General features: G+C 41.5%; 1 protein-coding gene across 1 annotated transcript in view; it reads left to right on the top strand.

The window, feature by feature from the left end:
* The window catches only part of WWC2 (WW and C2 domain containing 2), a 158138-nt gene that overhangs the window by 100349 nt on the left and 35433 nt on the right, over positions 1 to 22356 (top strand). Inside the window, exons 10-14 of the mRNA XM_063136031.1 lie at positions 9016 to 9105; positions 11370 to 11986; positions 17720 to 17843; positions 21883 to 21963; positions 22065 to 22151. Coding sequence (XP_062992101.1) covers positions 9016 to 9105; positions 11370 to 11986; positions 17720 to 17843; positions 21883 to 21963; positions 22065 to 22151 — 999 coding nt within the window. The remainder of the gene's footprint in view (positions 1 to 9015; positions 9106 to 11369; positions 11987 to 17719; positions 17844 to 21882; positions 21964 to 22064; positions 22152 to 22356) is intronic.

The raw sequence follows: 22356 nt of genomic DNA, 5'->3' as shown, positions 1-22356 counted from the left end.
GCTGAGGTCACATTGATTGGAAAGATGCAAGGGAAAGGAGGGGAATTTGGGACACATGGGAACAAGATATATACAAGGAAAATAGAATTGGCTGGGACATTGAGGCTTGTTGGGACAAATTATTGGGTTGATTCAGGATTGGTTGAGGCTTGTTGGGACAGATTATTGGGTTGAGTTGGTATTGGTAAAATGCTTTGGTATCTACATACCACGGTGTTGACAAGTTCGGGGTCTTGATCCCTAGAGTCCAAAGAAATGAAGGATTATATAACTGTGTGAAGGATCTACCTGTTATTTCTGACAGCTGTTCTGTCAGTGGCCTGTGAATAGCATCAATGTCAGCAAAAAACCTCATTGGTTTACAAAGAACCAGCAGTGGATGAAGTGAAAAGGGGGATGACAGGGAAACAGTTAGATTTTAACTTGTACCAAAACAGAAAGGAAACTGTCTGAATACAGCTTTCTTCTGTGGGTTTCAGGGCAGGGGGGGGGAGTTAAAGCATTCCCTATGTAATATTCAATGTACGTCAGGACTTGTTAGTAAAATTCAGTTCGTTTGGTTCAGAATATTTTCTCAACCATAAAGCCGTAACGATCAGCACAATACAGCTTACATGTACAAAATGAGACAACTGTCCGAACTATAAACATCCAACTTAAAGCACTCACAATATGTTCCAAAGCAATCGTGAATCGTATTTTAAAACTTTAGGAGAAATACAGGTGTTCAATAATAACGTATAGAAAACTAGCCAGACAGTAAAGAAACGTAGTTTGCAAAATGATTACTTAATTCCACTAAAGTAGTCCAGGCCTTTTAGAATACCTGAGACCTAGAAAGCAAAAGGTCTCAAACCTTTTGCTTTCTACCACACCAGTCTCTTGGGGTGGAGAAGAAGAGAGCCAGAAAATGGGTCATCTGTGGACCACTTCAGAGAACAGGCGTCCTTGTTTGTTAATAGTGTGTGTTTGGTTTCTATAAATCTCATAAAATAGCATCTTTAATCAAATACAGTTCCAAAAAAAATACATAATTTACGTTTTGTGCCATGTGTTTGAAGAGGCTAACCTACGAAAATGAAATAATTAACATATGAATCATGAGTCATCTTCCACACTGCTGAATCCTGCAAATGTATAGCAGTTGATCTTCCAACCTCAAGGAAGTTGAAGCTTCTTTCCCCTATTAAACAAAGACTTTATATTTTCAGATTTCAGATCAAGCATCATCCTGAGCTGAACTGGGGAAGTAAGCACTTATTTTCATTTGCTTTCAGCTTCCTAAAATGTTGCCCCGTTAAAACCATTGCAATTATAAAGCAGGTTTCTTCAGACAAATCAAATAAGCAAAATCCTACTCAAACTGCTTATCAAATCTATTTATTCAAGTTTCTGCTCTGCGATATCCAAATGGCAGAGCAGGAACTTCTAAGCTAACAAACTCCTCTGTTCCCCAAAACCTTTGAAGTTAAGCCTGCTGAAATATTTTATTTCTTCAAGGGCTTTGGTGCACCAATCTAAAAAGGCAAAACAGAAAACATCAGGTTAGTAAAATACAGCACAATTCCCCTCCCCTTCTAAAATACTGTTGTACAAAGATTACTTACATAGGCGCTGATGGGACAAACCCAGTGGCAAACTGGAATGTTCAACCCAGCAAACACAACAGCACAAACTCTTCTCCCACTCCTATTCAATTCTGTCTAAAGGACAGTTTCACTTTGGGTTAATTTAAAACTGTTTACAGATCTCAAAAAATGTTGTACTATATCAGGTAAGCCCACAGTTGAAAGCATGAAATCATTCATTTTGAAAACAGTGGGCATGTCTACACCAGGCATATATCCCGGGGTTGTCTCTAGTTCCTCCCTGTGCATCCCAATGATGCACAGGGGATCCCGGGATCAAGCAGAGACAACCAGAGAGTTTCCCTGGGATAACTGGGACTGCAGATTAGCCAGTTTTTCCCCGGTCCCAAGACACCCCCAAGGACTGCAGCCACTGTGGCATGCGATCATGGGTCATCTCTTCTTCCTCGCGAGTAGCGGGGCTCTGGAAACAGAAATGGAGCTGTGCAGGGGCAGTCCATCAGGGGTGGAGAGGGAGCAGTTTCAAGGTGTGTATTTTTGTTTTGTTTTTTAAAAAACTTCCTTGAGGTGGAGCGCAGTTTCACTCCGTTTCCAAGGGGAAATGGTGCCTGCAACGTCCCTCTTGATTTCCAGGATGACGCACAGGCATGTGCACACGGGGACAATCCTGGAAGCTGTAATTCCAAGGATCCTCCCACCTCCCTCCCAGAAGGCTCGTAGGTGTAGATGAGTCCTAAGTTTTTGTTAAGTTGTACAGTGTTTGTATAATTTAGTTATGATTTGGATTAAATGAAAGCAAGCTAACCATTAACGGATTGTTACGAGTAGGACCAGCAATAAAACATTGCAATGTGGAGTGCGCCTACTCTGGATACTTCTTTCCATTTCCCCCTCACCCTGTCTTCCACCTCCACCCCACTCCCACCCACCCCTACAGACAGCATTCTGTGGCCACTGACCATGCTCTTTCCTCAGTAGGTCTATATCCTCAGGGCTGGAACTAGGTATCTTGGGGCCCAAGGGCAAAAAATGTGAAATGTAGCCCTAAGCCAACTTCATATTTTATGACATAAAATGATAAACAAGTACATATCATTGAAATATTTATTTCATTTGGAATAACTCAGGGCCTGTTTAGAAGACACCATAAACCATGGCTTTAACCACGGTAAATAAGGCTTTTTGCTTTATTCACTATGGTTAAAGCCGTGGTTTAAGGTGTCTTCTGAACACAGTCCAGCTTTCTGGCTTAACCAACGTGGTTAAAGCGATGGTTTAAAGTGTCTTCTGAACAGGGCCGTTAAAATAGCAATTAAATTAAGAACATGAAAAAATCATAATTATTCTAATTCTCATTATACCAGTTTAAAATACAGTGTATACTATCTAATAACACAATAGTATTTATAGAATAAATTATAAAATGGTAAATGGAACAAAAGCCATAGATTATACTTACTGGATCACACAGAACGCTAGAAAAATAGTAAAAATCATGAAAGTATAAAGATCTTTCAAATCAGGACATCTTCAAGCATTAACTTATGCCTCTCATAAGTTAATGACATCAGGGATAGCAGTGTTGGGGAGCATTGGGACTCATCCATGCCAATGAAAGCCACTGGTCTTCCCCATGTGGGTGAATCCGGCCACCCTTCATCCCTGCCACTATCTCAGGTCAGAGATTTATTTTATTTATTTATTTATTTATCACATTTCTATACCGCCCAATAGCCGGAGCTCTCTAAGCAGTTCAAAATTTTTTATAGCTGTGGGAGCTGGGCGGCAGGCATTGGGATTCACCCATGCTGGAGAGAGTGGCCTGCATGGGCAACTCCTAGCACCCCTCATTCCCGCTACTGTCTCTGAGGATGCAGGCCGGCTTGGGTCTGGGTCCCTTTATCCATGCTAGGAGGAGGCACAGTTCCATGCTTCCTTCTGGCGCAAAGAAAAAAATGGGGTGATGTCAAGCAGCGGAGCCATGCCCCCTGGCTTGGCAGGGGGTAATTCCCTAAACAGTTCTGCACCCCTGGCCTATGGCCTTGAAACTGAGAGCTTTTCTACATGAGGTATTTATTGTGTACTTGTGATTCCTTACTCATGATTGTTTACAGAGTCTTTAGACAATGTCGTGATCCTCCAGTTTTGCTTCTGTTTTTTTCAGAGCACTTTCCGTTTTTGATTAGAAAGAGGAAAATAGGGTATTATTTCTGAAAGCGGTGTTTTAGTTGGGTATTTGAGCTATTCTGCTAAAGCTCAGCTCCACCTAGAGGTTATCTAGCAGAACAGTAGGAAAGAAAAAGCTCTGTGTAGAGGTTAGATCTCAATTCTGCAACGAAGCCAAAAGTAGATACAGTGATTAACAATTTATGTTTAATTGGGCTTTTGAGCCTTCCTAGTTTTTTTGGTGTGTGGTTTTTGTTTTGTTTTCTGTTGCTTGTTTATATTGTGTTACTGTTTTTCATGTACACTGCTATGATCTCCTTAGGGAGGAAGAGCGGAATAGTAATGATTTTAAATAAATGATTACTATTCCAGGGGTTTGGACTCGATGGCCTTATAGGCCCCTTCCAACTCTACTATTCTATGATTCTATGAAATAAATAAATTAATTAGAGCCTTTTGCTCCATAAGAAACAAGTACCGCCAAGAGAAGATTGTCTATTGCTAATGCATTTGGACCACTTAAGGTTGTTCAAAGAAGCCATATTCAAATCCCAACATTTGCAGGAAAAATCAAAGGTCCAAATTTCTCTGAAAATGCTATCTTGAAAACACCATAGTAAATGTCATCACTTATCTATAACTTAGCTGCCTCACAGGACAGACCAGTGTTCTATGCTGTTTACAGCTATATCGCCTTTGTGATATAGACATCACAACCGAGGAGAAAAGGCCCCATCAGTACAACATATTGAAATCTTCTGTTCTTCTTCAGAAGAGTATTTACAGACCCATCTCTGCAGGTTTCCCTGTAATCCATAATGCTCCAAGAATATTTCTTGATTTTAGGATAAGAAAATAGTATTTTCAGATGTTACTAATCATAAATAAGATTAATCACAGCTTGTCCATGTTCAGATGACACAACAAGCTGTTGTTAATCTTAAAGAGAAACGAAAGCTTCCAAACTCCTCCTCACGGCTATCCTGGAAGGGGGAGAGGGGAGCGCATGATCCTTGGGAGAAACTAGGCTTATATTCATAATCCTATGCTATGGTTCTAGCATTATGTCCACGTGAGCCCAGTGTTTTCCAATTATTAACATTTATTTAATGCCACCAAAGCAGGTGTCAGGGTAACTATAGGGAGGTAAGCCACATCCAGACTCCCATGTCTGTGATGCATGCATACATGTTTGTTCTCTCTCACGCTTCTGGTTCATTAGCGTTTATACTGTAATGTAAGTGTATTTGCAAAATGAGAGCTCTACTCGTGCTCACTGGGCCAAAATCCAGAGGACGTCAGAAAATTCCAGTTCATCCATTTTGCCTATTGGCTAGCTGAAATGAATCTCATAATTTTAGGAGATCTGAACCTGAATATCTAAAGGGTATCTGGACTAAAGGCTTCTGGTATCTGTTCTAGAATGTAAGAACTCTATAAAACCTAGTAAATCGTTCTGATTTACTAGGTTTTATAGGGTTGTTACATTCTAGAACAGGTGCAGAGCCTTCTGCCCACGAGGGACCCCAATTTGGCTCATAGAGCCTCTTGAAATTCTTGCAGAGGGCAAGCCTTAGCTCTAAGCCCTGCTCCCAGAGAAATCCCTTCAGAGGGAATCCGCTGCTGTTAACTCTGATAGTGGGGAGATGGGGTGGCAGCACGTGCTAGTGCAAGAAAGAGTGAGCACTTCTCTCGGTGTGGGCTGAGTGGGGGTTTCCCTTGGTGCCTGTCACGACTCTCCCTTTGGGTCTCCTTTTTTCTTCTTTCTATAAAAGGATCCCAACCATGGACCCAGTCGGCATACTGCTGCTCACTGGTTCTGTGTTTCACTGACTCTTCCTGGCCCCACAGTAACCAGCCCAGCACTCTATTCAACCTTTTCCTTCACCGCTCCCACCATAATATTTCAGTACCTTACCTCAGGTACTTTAAGAATCCAACCCAGTTTATGAAACAAAGTAACTTTTATTGAACAATAAGAAAGTTCATGCAGTTTATTACTCTTGTGGTTTCATTTCTAATCTGAGATCAGAGAGGGTTCCCCCTTAAAGGTGGTCTGGAAATAATTTTATATAAATAGAGATAACAGCGGGGATGCAAAGTGGACTGACTCAGCCCAAGTTGGAAAAAGTGGCCCCTCTCCCTGGTGCAGGCCAAATATCTTTACACAGCACCAAGCATCCAGGGATAGTCCAGGAGCTGCACAAAGCCAGAGGCTTTGCCAGTGGCAGGAGGAGGAGCTGCTGACTGAGTCCCTTTCTCTGTGCTGGGAGGAGACTTGTAGCTTCATCACACCAGGGTTATACTGTGAAATCACTGCGAATTGCGTGCAAAGGACTCTGAAGTTTTCCAGTTTATAATCTGCTTTGACTGTGAACTACTCCCATGCATCCTGCTTTAATTGTGCTTCATATATAAAAGAACCGACCTATTTCAATACCTCTTTAGGAGCGAATCTTTTGTTGTTCTCCGAGTGGCCACTGGGGGCGCAGGAGGAGGATTTGATATGTTTAAAGTACAAATTAAACAAATGTTTACATCTGCGTAAGTTTTAAAGATAAAGACATCAAAATTGGCACAGTGATAGATATTAAGGAGGGCTTTAAGCATACCAAATTTGAACCAGATCGGGTCATCTGTTGATTTTTAATGATTTTTTTACATTTCTCCCCCTTAAACCTTTTCCTGGTATGCAAAGGATCTCAGGAGCGCTGCTGCCTGGGGTGTGATTTAGCTAAACAGCTTTATGCTATGGGGATAATTCAAGGGAAACGGGTATGTGGGATGAAGCCCTTGCATCTCCATGCCTCGTTCCAGCATGGAAAGAAAAAAGGAGGGATGATGTCAGCAGGTAGGGCTATGGCCCACTGAGTCATCTGGCCTGCAATGTACCTGTGTGGGTGGGTGGGGGGGACGGTAACCCACTATGAAACAGTTCTGCAGCCCTTACGGTAAAGATCCTTAATTTAATGAACATTGCATAATATAAGAGCCCAAACTACACGCTTCGCTAACAGATCTGTGATTTAATCTCTCAACTTGTTTTTCCTAAATGCAGTTATGAAAAAATTATAATTTTCTTGATAAATGTATAAATTTGATCAGGGAAGTGGTGCAGGGGCTTAGGAGGATTTAATTCTCACCCCCTGCACTGATTTCCCAATTGAAACTCTTCCCTCTGCTGCTATTTGAGCCACAAAGGGTGAAAAATGTACTGGGGGTACAATTGAGATGGGGAAAATAGTTTGAGGAAAAAGGATTAGTTATCCCACTGCACCACTTCTGCAATCAAATTAGTAGCCACACCAATAATAAGTCACAGTGGGCTGCAGAAAGGGGAAAAACATAAACCTATTCTTTTAAGGATCGTCAAAGCTTTCCACTTCAAGCATTTCCTCCTTTCGTTTGTGGGCCTGTACTAATGGAATATTTTGAGCATTATGTTGAACAGGAATAGACTTCAAGATGTATTTAAATGCTATGCTAAATGGGGGCCTTTACCCCCTTTTCTTAAGATGTCTACATCACAAAAGAAATAAACCTTAATGCTAACCCCCTCTAGAGCTCATAGGTCTGTTTTGCATGCAGAAGAGAACCTTTGATAGGGTCTGTGCATTTCTTGTCCCGGTTATTTCAGAGACCAGACTCCCAAAGGAAAAGTTTCTAAAACAAGTTTAAAACTTTTTTGTTTTTGGAGGCTGACATGATTTTTATTCAGACAATATGAATATTCTATGGTGAAGGAGCAGCTGAAGAAGAAGAGAATAGTTCAGATAAATTCGGCAGCTGTTAAAAACAGCACTGGAAAAAGAATTTGTTTAATGTGGCGTGGGATTTATATAAGAGCACTATTAAAAAACAAACTGTGAAACCTTTAGACTAGATTTTATCATACTTAACAAAACCTCATATTTAACTTGTATATATGTCTTTAATACATGCATAGAAATGTTTGGATAAAAAGCTGAGTTCTGTGTGGTGCATAGTGAATCAGAATTTGAAAACTGCTGGCATCATGTTTTTGGCTATATACCATCTGAATCTTAAAGCCCATATCATATCCAATGGATTTTACTAACCATCAATGAATTTCACTTGGGTGCCCTGCTTGCACTTTTTACCATTGTCTCTAAATTTCTTGCACTTTTCAAGTAGTAAAAATGTGTAGTAGTTGCTTCTTTCATTAGTAATGAAATGCTGAACAAAGAGTAAAATATGTTCTGTTTTTAAAGTCAAAATAGATGTATTTCGTATAGTCTTATTTTCCTCTTCTTTATGCCCTTCTTTCACAACCATTTCCTTTGTTAAAGTTTATCTTCTTTTCTTACTTTAATCTTTGCTTTCCGAACTAATGGAAGCTAAACTCATTATTGTGGGAGGAAGGGCCAGCAGTTGATTCTTCTGTTAAAAACAACAGCAGCAGATTTTAGGTGCAGATCTTTATTCTTTATTTAAAGTTTCCATTAAATTTATATAACAGGTAGACGTTCTGCCAAAGTTTTTTCCCCCAGAATTTAGAATTTTTCTTTTAAACTATTAGAAACTGGGGGAAGTTTTGAAAAACGCGATGGAAAATGAAGAGAAGCCGACAGAGAACTAGCCCTGCACATTTTTAAAATAGTTGCCCTATTCACTGTTTACTGAAAACTACACTAAGCCCACCTCTAGCTCCCAAGGTCCAATGCTGTACATAGTTAGAACTGCTTAAAGCCCAACAAAGTCAATGGGATTTGAGCAGCCTAATTTAACAAGATCACATGCTTAGCCTTTAGCAGAAGCCAATACATTTTCAGGGTCATCTCAGCAATCATTTGGTCAGAGACTATTAAAAACTGGAAAAAGAAAGACCAGTTATCTTGAGGATTTGTATAATGCATACAGAAACCGGAAAAGCTATGTGCCCTCTTGCTGAAGTTGCTCATTAGTGTTAAGTTGCTCTTATACCAATATGATACAGCAGGCCACACAAATTGCAATGCCATGAAAATATTTTTTTACATTGCTGATTAACAGAAGCTGCTCGATCAGGTACTATTTGTAATGGCGCAGTCCTTCAGTTCCTTTGATTCTTGGACTAGCAAGTTGGAAGAAGCTGAGAATTTTGTCCTTGCTGTTTGCTACCTTGCATTTAAATTGTGTTAATGATCAGGAATCTTTTAAGGCTGTCTTTTATCGGGTATATGTGCGTGCGTGTGTTTATGCACAGAATTGTGAATTCCAGAGGGTTTTTAAATGTAATTATGGTTCTTGTATCTTATAGGTTAAAATTGGAAGAGAGAAGAAATAAATTGGTTAAAAAACTTGAAGAAACGAGTAAGCTAACTACTCATTTGCATTTGCAGCTTAAAAGGTGAGATTACCATGTTTATACTGTATATTTTTTGACAAGAGAAAAATAAACATTTGTTCAATAGAACTGTAAATTTATCCAGTTTTAAATAGCATAATTTTGTTTTGGGTGGAATTTTTGTTAGTTTGGAAGCTTTACACCACAAAAATGTGATGTAGTTCCTATTAAAAATTTGGCTTCCTGCAGCCTAAGTCCCAAACCACAGCAGAGGTTATGCATCAGCTGTTACAGCTTCCCATGCTCCTCCGCATGCTCAGGCTGCATGGGAGGGAGCAGGGGAAAAGGGAAAACAGATGGGAAGATATGTTTTATCATGAACATGTTCTTCTGCATATAAAAGTTGTCACAACAGCAACTTAGTAGAGATACCAATTGCATCACTGCATCTAATCTTAGATGTGAGATACTATCTAATAGCTTCTGACTGGCTTCACACAACATGACAACCCACCACGGCCAGCCAGCCATGGTGGATTGTCATGTTGTCCAAATCCAGTGCATTTTCCATAGGGTGGATTATTTTTTGCAAACAAGCCACCCTGTGAACCCAGGGTTTGTTGTAAGGTTGTTCATACCCATGGTGGCTTGTCATATTGTCCGAACCCAGGAGAGCAACAATAGGGTGCCCCAAATAGTAAATTGCGGACCAACTGATACAATGTGAAAGTACATATTGTGAATAAAAATGACAATCCTTGAAATAAAAGCATCCAGAAATGTTCTGAAATTCTTGTAATTTCTTTACGATTGCTATGTCCTCATGAGACTGTATTGCAGATCTGCTAGAGTTAATAAACTGGCCTCCAAAACGTTATACAGCACTTACTGATAGGCTCTACTCAAGGGGGACATCTACACAGCGTTCTGAAGGCGCCCCGAAGCCCCTTGAGGGCACCCCGAAAACGCTCGTGTAGTACGTACCTTAATCGTCCCCAGAAGAGGCGGAGGAGGAGGCGTGCTTCGGCAGCGCAGACTGCAGGCGGGCTGCTCCAGGCTCCGTTTCCCTTTAGCCAACAGGCCCTGCGAGAGCTCCCAGCAGCGGGGCTGGGTCGTGGGAGGGAAGAGAGTGGACGGGCGAGGAAAGCGGCGGCGGTGGCCCCTGTGCAGTCCCAGGGGCGTGGGAGGCGCCCTCCCCTTTCCTCACCCGTCCACTCTCTTCCCTCCCACGACCCAGCCCTGCTGCTGGGAGCTCTCGCAGGGCCTGCTGGCTAAAGGGAAACGGAGCCTGGAGCAGCCCGCCTGCAGTCTGCACTGCCGAAGGACGCCTCCTCCTCCGCCTCTTTTGGGGACGATTAAGGTACGTACTACACGAGTGTTTTCGGGGCGCCCTCAAGGGGCTTCGGGGCGCCTTCGGAACGCTGTGTAGACATGGCCCAGGAGTCCCAAACCTTTTTGGTTTGGGACACATTTGGGAAATTGAGAAACTACTGTGGATGCGATCACAAAATAACTTCCACCACATAATGGCAGCTGTGGGGACCTGGCTACTCAAAGGTGAACTAAAGAGGTTTTATGGAGGCGGGGAGAGAAACAGTGACACTAAAAGCTGGGAGGGAGGGGAATTAGCAAGGCAAAGGCATAAAGGGGTGAAAAAGAGCAAGGCTAGAGGCTAGAAAGGGAGAGAAAGAACATGACTAGGGAAGGGAGAGAAATAGCGAGGAAAAGGGTTGTGAGGCTGAAGACTGGGAGTGGAGAGAGTGAGAGAGAGAGAAAAGGGGAAAGTTCTGTGTGGGTGGAAGATTGGGTGGGATGACAAACCAGTTCTTTTCTTCTCTACCTGCCCATTAACAAGTGATCAGCAGGTGCAGGAACAGGAAGGAGAACTTGGTGCCCTAATATTTTTCAAAATTTGTATTAAAAAATACTTTTTTTGAAGTGGGCAGGGAGTGGAGAGCTTCGTGGGCACCAATGGACGTCCCTGCGGGTGCCACAATCCATGCTTGCCAGGTTTGCATGACCCAACAGGGGTTGCATCTTCAACCCAGTGCCCATGGGTGCCGTGGCATGTCAGGGGTTAAATAACCCATGACGAGCTATGGTGTGTTGACCGAATCTAGCTGATTGTGCTTGTCAGCTTTATGATTATGATGACGATGATGATGATGATGATGATGATGATGATGATGATGATTTATATAGCACCATCAATGTACATGGTGCTGTACAGATCAGATTGGAGTGTGCTGTAATATTTTTTTACCTCAGATATAATTGGATAAACAGTAGATTGAGCTGAATGATGTGTGTTTTCCTAATTTTTGCAGTCTCTCTGCCAGTACGTTATCTATGTCTTCAGGGAGCAGCCTGGGGTCCCTGGCATCCAGTCGGGGATCACTGAACACGTCCAGCAGGGGATCACTGAATTCCCTTAGCTCTACGGAGCTGTATTATAACCAAGGTGATCAACCTACAGACTTGGACTATCAGTATAAGCTGGACTTCATATTGCAAGAAAAATGTGGTTACATTCCTTCGGGCCCTATCACCACAATTCACGAGAATGAAGTGGTCAGTTCCCATGGGAGAATGGGATATAGTGATTCTTCCGGCTCTTCGGCAGCAAGTCATGTACCCAAATCAACGGAACCTCCAAAATCTGTGACATCATTGTCTTCAAGATCCTCCCTTTCCTCCTTGTCCCCTCCTGGATCACCTTTGGTTTTAGAAGGTGCATTCTCAGTGCCTCCTCAAGACTCTCCATTGCATCACCTCACCACAGACTTTGAGGACTGTGATTTACCCAGTGACTTTGCAGCCATTAGCCTTTGTGGGAACCAAATGTTGTTGGACTCTGAAACCAGAGTATCTTCTCAATCGCTTATGCATGATAAAGACCTCAATGAAAGTGTTAGACAGACCATGTCACCTTCAAGAAATGCAGGTAAAAATGTGGAAGAATCAAACTTACATATAAAATATGGGCATGCCTTGCGATTCAAACTTAAATATGCCTCTTTTATGTCTCTCTGGATAGAGTTTACTTCTGAAATACTGGAAACAAATGTATATGTGCTCAGAACATCCAGTCTTTTAATATAGGATTATGTGTCACTGTCAGCCCAGGTCTGTAGGCAGCTGAGCTTACAGAGGCTATATGTATGAATTCTGGCAGGATTGGAAGTGGAGCTGGGATGGATTGCTGAGGCAAACCATAGGGGAATTAGGCAGAATTTAGGAAGTAGGATGCATTTTAAAAAGTCTCAGTAGGAAGAATGTATCCTTAAGAGGCTGGAAAAGGATTATCAGGCAGCCACAAACAGAAAGACAAAGGTGGACGCTGGAAGACTGGAAAGGACAGGTGGGTAGGCTGACCAGCAGAGGCACCTATAGAGTGAGTACAGAACTATACAGGCAGGGCCAGAATCTGACTGTTGCCCAGGCAAAAACCCAGGCCTAAACTGGAAGCATTTATAGCCAAACCACGTCAACCAAACTAGTGGGCTGCTATTCGCTGAATACAACTATGCTGGGATCTGAGTTGATGGTGATAAGGAGCACTAGGACCACAGATAGGGTGACTTATGGCCCAACGCTAGACTGATCTTGAAAGGCACCATGGTTGGTGTCCTTACTGTTCTGAAGGTCTGTATAAAGTTATCTCCTTAGCCATAGTTTTCTCACACTTCTGTAATCTGCTTGTTTTTTCTTAGCTAATATAGGTGGCATTTCCAGAACTATCTTAGCTCTGGTACTACATTCTCTGGATCAGTGAAATTTCAGGAAAAATTAATTCCTTGCAGTGCCATTGAAAGTTTCCCCTGCCCTCCACCCCCATTCCTGCATACAGTATTGCTGCCACCTTCTGGTTAAGGTGTTCAATGTCACAATCATTTTATCTTTGGTTAGAGAGAATCGTAATATTTATATATAAATACCTTTATATACTACCCTTCAACCAAACAGTTCCAAGACAGTTCATGATAGGATAAAAATCAAATCAAACATATACCAAACAATAAGGCCCAGTGATTAAGCTGGTTAAGGGTGCAACGCTATGCATCTTTAGACAGAAAAAAGTCTTACAACTTCCAACATTTCCCAGCCAGCCATGGGTTATAGTACCAGAGCTAAGACCATGCTGGCTGGGGAATGCTGGTAGTTGTAGGACTTCTTTTCTGTCTAAACATGCATAGGCTTGCATCCTAAAACACCTAATAATCGGAACTTAAAAGGCCTGAGAGAACTAAAAGTTATTTGTCTGGTGCTGAAGAGGTAGCAAAGGAGGCCCCAGGCAAGCCTCTACGAGGAGATAATTCCATAAATGAGGTGCCCCCACCAAGAACACCATGAATTTATCTAATTCCCCCCTTTAAAGCTGGCATCCACTGCTTGCGTATTTAGATAGCTCTCAAAGAGGTTGATTTGGTCAAGTATTGTGTTCATGTGGTAACTTAAGCATGCTTCCTTCATGGCATAGACTATTTGTAATGAAGATGGCCGGTTGCAGCCAAAGTGGACTCATGACATACAGTATCGATAGCCAGCTGTCATTGTCCATGCTGGGCTTCCAGAGCTGACAGCTTACCATCTGCTCAGGTGCCTGAATAAAGGATAAAAAATCTATTTGCAATATGAATGACAGTATTTTGTTGCTTAACTCAGGCTTAACACACTTGGCTGAGCTTACATGATATGAAATAGTACATTCTGTAGCTTATCACAAACTTGCCAAAAGTATAAGGACTGCAGATGGCCAAAGGGAGATACTTTCCAGATATAGTGAGAAGCTTTTCTTTTCATTTAACTTAGGGGAGGAGGGGTCATAGGCATCTGCTATGGGCAGTATGAGACTTTCATTGGAAAGCACTAGTCTTCCACAGTTCTGTACCAGTGCTACAACTAGTAAATAATCCTAATTTATGACACCATACATGTATGTATGTGTAGGGAAGTTAGAAATCTGCACAGCTTCAGTCTCGCCTCAAAGGGTAGTAATCTGATGTATCTACCAGAACCCTAATGATATTTTCTGTTTTATATCTTAAACAATATGAAGGGTTCTATCCCTTACTTGGTAATGGAAGAAATCTTTTAAAAATAAAGGTAGTGTCTAGGTTCATGACTGGGAGGCTTCGTGGCTGGAGGGAGCTTCTTCATTCTGGATATCCTCCTCCTTCTACTTCAATATTGCTCATCTGCATTCCAAAATTCCATTTATTCCCCTTTACTTGCCCCATTCCCAGGCAAAAATATATATCCCTTTTTATGCAAATATTCAAACAAAATGAAGGACACACATTATGTATCCTGCTAATTTCTTTCATTTGTTCATTTTACACGATAAGAGTAAGAAATAATTGTGCCCTCATTCACTCTGACCTTGGGTACTGTGGAAGTGAAAATTATGTTCCATATTTCTATACATACATTTACCCCCTCATCCAAATACTGAAAATCTTTGGGGGCCTGTGGATACTTAATAATATTTTCCAAATTGGTTCAGCTTGTGGCAGGTTAATAGAATCTGGCATTCCTCGTTGGCAGGATTTTGCATCTAACAAGTGTTGTCATTTGCACGGTGTGCAATCGCTAAAAATATGTTAATGGCAATTTGGATGATCCTTTATCTCCTGAATATTCAAGGTCCAATTTGATGCAATTTGAATATTAATTAAGATTATAAAGAAGTTATTTGTGAGTTTGTAGTCCTGTATTTATAATGGACATTCTCAGTTTCATAAACCAACACTTTATTACCTATTAGCTAAACAGAAACATGATAAAATGCTTCTCTCAGCCAGAGGAAATACCAGAATACAAAGTGCTAATGAGTTAAAAAGGAGCAAGTTAAAATATTTTGTAATCCTAGGCAACATTTGCTAGCATGTTATATTATATTGACCAGCTTAGTCTTTTATGGCAACCAATGACTTCCATTTCTCGAGAGCCCGTTTGACAAATTTGCAAATCCTATATGACATACAGCAATCTGTGCCGGCCAATAGTGATAGAGTTATGCTTAGAGAGTTGTCCCTGAGCCTGATTATTAAGCATTCAAGATATTGCTTCTTCAACTCAGGAAGAAAACGATTTACACAACTATATATTCAACTCCCTTTTCAACCCACCATTTGCTGTGAAGAGCAATGTTACTTTTGCTGGACTAACAACAGTTGCTTATCTCTGTTCTTTAGTCCGTGGTTGCCTGTCTGTGTGGGGAGGTTCACTCTTCGTTGAGCTGCGGACGGTCTCCTTCTCTACCATATTGCTGGTTTCTCTGTCCTTTCTTCCCTTTTCTCCTCCTTCATTCCCCTTTCTGCCTCTTCTCTTCTCTCCTCCAGCTCAACTCCCTTCTTCAACCACTGTTTTGCTCTCCCCTTACTCCATTCCATGTCCCTCCCACTTTACTTAGCCAAAATGTCAAGGCCCTTATAGACAGGCATTACAGTCGCACATCATAAAAATAACCCCTTACTGCATCTCTCTTGATTCAAAATTCATTGAAGTCTCTGAAATTCCTGTAAATAACTGGATTGTGCCCAATTTCAATGTTAGGTACTTTTAGTCCTATTGATTTCAACAAGAAATTTAAGCATGTGCTTAATTTTAAATCAATGGGACCTAAAGGTGCTAGACTTTGGGTTTGGAGATTTGGGGGGTGGGGGTAATGTACAATTCCATGTTCTCCTGCATCTTTACTTGGAGGGCGGGAAGGAGAGGAGGTGGTTTTGTCCCTGGACATAGGTTTTCCTGTGCAGAATATCTTTCGGAATAATAGAGTTAGGATAACCGTGAAGTTCTTCCACAGACAGTCTCTGTCATTGTCAAAGTCGATTTCAGACTGCTGCAGTTATTCCTGGGGGTAATCAATAAATCATGTCATCACCTTCACCCCTCTCAAAGTGGTGGAAGAAAAAGCACTTCATCATCAAGGAAAAAGCATCCCCACTGCTACAAATGAAAGGAGAAATGCAGCAATCAATCCTCTAATCTGAAGCCTTAAAATTTAAACATCTTAACAAGATGTAAAGTCATGACTCAGGAGGGGGGCGTAATGCATACCAATACACTTGGCTCCTTGGCAGATGAAAGGACTCCACAGGCTTGCAACTTATTACATTACAGGATGCTGCTTACAGTGAATGTTGCTTGCTCTTTGCAGGAAAATCTAGCACATGAATATGAATTGAAGATTAAGTGATGGTTGGCCCTGAAGATTCTCTTAAATTTTGATGGTAGTGGCCACAGAACACATAAAATTAGTATTTATTTCTTACAGGGATTTCGGAAGGGATAGTGTTACTTGATGTCCTAATTGGTAGATATGGGGACTAATTTATGTGTTGGCAAAGCTGAGTGAGGCCTTTGGTTTAGCTTCCCCCTTTGGTATTCCATTTGAAGGCCTCTCACGCACTGTACTTTATAGTGTTTCTCAAATATGATTGAGGTTGCAGACTTGAAAGGTGGGGAAAATAACTTTGAGGCTAAGGATGAACATAGGATAATAGTGATGAGAAACAGTTTGGGGGAAAGCATTTAACTGTGTGTGCTAGGCGCCAGAGCTCATTAGTTGTGTACAAAAGCCCTGATGAAAATATGTAGTATATTGGTCTTCCACCAGTGGATTGGGACCCACAAATGGAAAGAGCTCTGACCTGAGATGGGCTGTGCCAGGGCCAGCCCAAGTTATTTTGCTCCCTGAGGCAAGGCACAAGATGGCACCCTCATCTAGTCCATGTAGAAAAGCTAAACAGACTGACACTTGAATCTTATTTCTGTGCTGGCAATGGGACAGCATGCACCACCATACCTGAAGGCAGCAGGCTAGCTTAAGGGATGCAGGGCAAACTGTGGGTCCCACACAGCTCTGCCCTCCAACACCTTGCCACTGTGCCCCACCCCACCATTTTCATGGTTTAGGGAGCCAGGACGGGTGCAGATACTTCATTTTATACTTGAGACAGGAATAAGCCAGTATTTAAGAAAATAAATACTGTCAAAATCATGTAGACCTTGAATACTTGAGAGATACAGGATAATCCAAATTACCATAAATGTACATATGGCAACACTTGTTAGTTGAAAAAGTCTGCCAATGAGGAATGCAAATATTACTAAGTCACATAGGCCCCCCAAAGATTTTTAGTATTTGACAGAGGGGTAAAAGTACATAGAGGACTTTAAATCCACAGTACCCAAGCTTGGAGTGAATGGAGACAGAGATATTTCTCACTCTTCTCATGTAAAATGAGAAAATGTAGGAAATTAAGAGAACACATAATTGTTTGGGTTTTATTCTGAAAAGGATGGAAAAGGGAGATGGTGATGAGAAGCAAAGGAGGATAGGCCTCCTTTATCTTTAATGGCTGTGCAAAGGGGAATTTTAGCAGCTGCACCTTTTCTTAACCCTACACAACAAGCTGTACTTAATTGATTCTCTCTTCTATATAATTGTTGGGTGGAGTTAAAGGTGGGTCCTCCTGAATGTAAAAAAGGATGAATACTATAGTAATAATACAGCCTGTCATTCTAAAACATTGCAATACAATTAGTTGCTCCCTTTGATGCCAAGAAACTTCCTTTTCAACTTGATTGTGACTTAAGAGCTTGCCATATATCCTATTCTGATCAATGTAATCTAACACAAAGATTCTCTTCCTCTTTCTTTACTTAGGTGTTGACTTACCAAGAAGAACAGCAAGTCACCTGCTTGAGGAAAAGGCAGGGTGTGTATCTGCTGCAGTATCTGATGAGTCCGTGGCTGGAGACAGTGGCGTATATGAAGCTTCTTTAAAACAGTAGGTTTAAGGCCAAATTGATTCCACTTATCCAAAAACAACATTCAAGCATCTGGTAACATGTCTAGACATATGCAGCAATTTGAAAATTAGCATGTATAGCTGAGAAGCTAATTACCTCATTTTACCTTCTTTTTTCATAAGTATCACTTCCATTTTCTGTGGTTTGGAAAGTTGTGAACATAAGGTCACTGTGTTGAAGATGGTCTTCCCTTTCTGTTCCTTTGCCCTCACAGTTCTCAGCCTCATTTGTCTATCTTTATTTATTTATTTATTTATTTATTGCATTTATATCCCGCCTTTTTCCTCTAAGGAACCCAATTCGGCATACATAATCCTCCTCCTCTCCATTTTATCCTCACAAGAACAACCCTGTGAGGTAGGTTGGGCTGAGAGTGTGTGACTGGCCCAAAGTCACCCAGTGGGTTTCCATAGCCGAGTGAGGACTAAAACCCGGATCTCCCAATTCCCAGTCCAACACTTCAGCCACTACAGTACACTATACTGTCAATTGCACTGCCTTCTTTCTTGGTTGTGATCCGTGGCATTACATGGGTGGTCAGGTGGTTTGAAAGTGAATACTTACTGCTCCATGTGTTGGTGAGACAGCCCCATCAGTTATACAGTGTATAACTGTACAGTTATACACTGTACAGTTATACAGTTATACAGTTGCCTAATTATAGTGCAACAACACAGAGTTTACATGCTGGGAGATGATGCGATTTCCCTGATATTCCCATAATATCTCTGGGTTTTTAAATCCGCAAAAAACCTACCAGATATTCCAAGGGAGAGCAAAGAAAAGCCCTGGATGCTGACGACATCGTGAAATCAACCTGCAAACTTCTTTGAGTGGCCAGTCATGAGTGTGCTATAAATCATTCGTTTAGAGAAGCTCTTAATCTTATTGGCTATGGTAGCCCATGTGATTTGTAAATAATATCGCAGTGCTGCATCTAATGTGATGATGTCACATCAATGCTCCTAAACAAATCATGTGGGCTGCCACACAGCCAATCATAGTAAACAGCAATGTCGACAAATGAGGCTGTGGATTAAAAGGACAAGAAATAAGAAAAATGGCACAGAAAAAGAGCAGCTACCAGGGGAGCAATGGGGCATCCAAAAGCTGTAGAACAAAACAGATGTTAAAACAGATAAGATTAGTGGAGTTTTTGATAATCTGTTTGGATGACTTGGATGTGCTATTTTTTTGAAGTGAATATCAACACTGGAAAACATTCAACATGGCCCTAATTTAAATTAGGAGACTGTATTTAATGAAGATATGCAGTTGATGTGAAAAGGGCAAATTCCATGCTGGACACCGTCAGAAAAGGATTCAAAAATAAAACTACCAATATTAAGGTGCCTTTACACAAATCTATGGTGTGACCACACTTAGAATGTGATGTGCCATGGTGATCACCTTGCCTCAAAAAGGATATTGTAGAGCTGGAAAAGATGCCAAAAAGGCCAACCAAACATACCAAAGGGCTGGAGCAGCTATCCTAGGAGGAAAGCTTACAGTGGACCCATTCAGAAGACACCTTAAACCATGGCTTTAACCATGGTGGTTAAGCCAGAAAGCCAGGCTGTGTTGAGAAGACACCTTAAATCATGGCTTTAACCATGGTGAATAAGGTTTTATGCTTCACCATGGTTAAAGCTGTGGTTTAAGGTGTCTTCTGAACACAGCCTGGCTTTCTGGCTTGACCACCATGGTTAAAGCCATGGTTTAAGGTGTCTTCGGAACACAACCTGGCTTTCTGGTTTAACCACCATGTTTAAAGCCATGGTTTAAGGTGTCTTCTGAATGGGGCCAGTGTTTGGGGCTGTTTAGTTTAGAAAAAAGGCAAGTAAGATACATGACAGAGCTGTATCTAACTATGGAGAAAGTATTCTCCTTGAAATATTAGAACTCAGGGTTATTCCGTGAAAGAGAAGGGTGGGAGATTCAGCACAGATAAAAGGAAGGACTTCTTCACATAGTGCATATTTAAACGATGAAATTTGCTACACAACATAGTGATGGATGCCAGCTTTAAAGGGGGGAATTAGATAAATTCATGGAGGTTAAGGCTGTCAATGGATGCTAGTCATGATGTCTATACAGTGTATTATCTCCAGTATTTAAGGCTGTGTGCCAGTTGCTGGGGAACACAAGCAGGAGGGTGCTGTTGTGTTCATGTCCTGCTCGTGGGCTTCCTGTGGGCATCTGGTTGGCCACTGTGCAAACAGAATGCTGGACCAGATAAGCCTCTGAGCTGATTCAGTGTGGCTCTTTTTATGTTTTTACTGTTGAAAAACCTGTGATGACCAAACTGGAGAATAGAAAATTTCTATAAGTTTTAGAAAATATTCAGGTGTTGCTGCTGCATTTTTTAAAAAGGCTTAATTATGCACACATTTAACATAGGGTGGGAAGGTGGGAGATTTTGCATGCTGCCCTTAGAGCATTCAAAGGATGATAAGATAGGAATATAAACAATAACACATGATAATGATAACTGATACAGTTAGCCTTTGAGTCATTAATTTTAGCAAACAAAAAGGAGAGGAGAAAGGAGATTGTCCCAATATTACTTGTTGGCGATGGATGTTGGGTTTAATGTTGGGGTGAAAATCTGCCTGGGCCTGCAAGACCAGTGGATGCCCCTGCATCCAGCCCTCATGGGCCCAGGTGGACGTGCCTGGTGGATTTTCTCCCCAACATCAAGGGTGCAGGTCCCCCGCTGTGTTAATGGGGCCCTTAAAGGTCCTGTTAAAAGGGCCTTTAAATCCCCCATTGGCACGCGGGGGGGTGGGGGGTGAGAAATGCAATTTCTCCAAGTCTAGGGAAATTGTGTATTTTCTCCTCCACTCGAATAGCAGCAGCTGCCATTAGAATGAAGGGGAAATAATGTCCCTCCTCCCCACACCAATCATGGCTTTAAAGGCCCTATTAAAACCTTGGATTAAGCAGGCCTTAAGACCCTGATTGGCAGGGGGGAAGGCAAATCACACTTTGGGAGGCCTTTGGAAAGTGCGCAATTCTCCCCGCACGCCAGTAGCATGACTGGGGGAATTGCACACTTTTTGGAGGTCCCGGAAAGTGTGCTTTGCCTTCCTCCCCCCATGCGCCAACTGGAGCTTTAAAGGCCCTCTTAATCCAAAGTTTTAAGAGAGCCTTTAAGGCCACAACTGGCATGGGGGAGGCAAAACTTTTCGGGGCCTCTTGAAAGTATGACGTTCCCCCAACCATGTTAAAGTTGGGGGAACTTCACCCCCAAAAGTGTGCATCGCTGAGCACTCATCTGAGCTAGCTCCTGGAACAGGGCCGGCTGAGCAGCGCTTGGCGAACTCATGGGGTTCTCAAGTCCCTAGTTGGGTTACATGCAAATGTAATCTTATATCACAATGTAGCAATTTCAAGGAGTTTTTACGATAGATATGTAGTTAATAAATGAGCCTCTTGCACTCCTCGGAGCACATTTGTTTATAATAAACAAAATAAATAACCTAGTAAATAAGGAAGGGGGCAACATAATTTTATAACATTTGAAGCAAAGTGTGAAAAAGGGAGAGTTTCTAGTCCCAATATCGATTTGTTCTCTTTCCTTGTGCAGGCAATTCTAAATAATGATGACCCTTCAAGGGTGGATCTTGAAATAACTAGCCATTAGTGAGATAAACCTTAGCATTATTTCTTAAATCCTTAAAGTAGTTGTTTTCTGCCATCCTATTTTGACAGCTTCAGTACACATGAGAACACTAAAAATTCTTCAAACTGGACTGAATCTCTGTTCACATCAGTCTTGTGGGTTTGGGATAGTGCAAGTCAAGTATATTAGTGTTCAAAGGTTTAAATGCAAGTCTCTTTGAGCCTTTCCCAACCTAAGTTCCCCAGATATTGTTGGACTACAATTCCATTCATGCCTAGTCAGCATGGTCAAGGATGATGTGAGTTGTAGTACAACAACTTAGGACCCTATGCTGGGAAAGGCTGCTTATCATTACCAAAAACTATCTTCAGCTCTTTATCTTTGTTCTCTAGACCAAATGATAGTGAAGAGGTTGCATATAGTGAAGATGATACCACAGTTCTAGAGACAGCTCAAGTGGAAATAGGACTCAGGTAAGTCACCCCAGGTAAAAAGAAAGGCTGTCTAATTACAATTGTCAATGTCTTACATGTGTCTGATGTTGGTTCCCCCCCCCATTTTTTTTTCTTAACAGATATGATGCAAACAGCTCGAGTTTTGTGATAATTGTGGTGCAGTTACAAAATCTTCATGCCCTTTCTATATCCCCTGGCTCCAAAGTGTAAGTAAAATACTCCCTAGATAATGGTAGACTGGAAATTTAACAATAAATATCATGAAATCAAAGTGCATTTATAACCTTTGGTTGGAGAGAATACAGATGTTCAGACTGAATCTCTGTAATCAGGGAAATTGCTCTCAAACTGTTGCAAATGTTGGTTGCTTGTAAAACACAGCGCGTCCTTCACCCATCCTCCTCTGGAATT

This window comes from Elgaria multicarinata, chromosome 10 (genome assembly GCF_023053635.1).
Source record: "Elgaria multicarinata webbii isolate HBS135686 ecotype San Diego chromosome 10, rElgMul1.1.pri, whole genome shotgun sequence".
Taxonomy (NCBI): Eukaryota; Metazoa; Chordata; class Lepidosauria; order Squamata; family Anguidae; genus Elgaria; species Elgaria multicarinata.
This window is presented reverse-complemented; position numbering and strand designations above follow the sequence as displayed.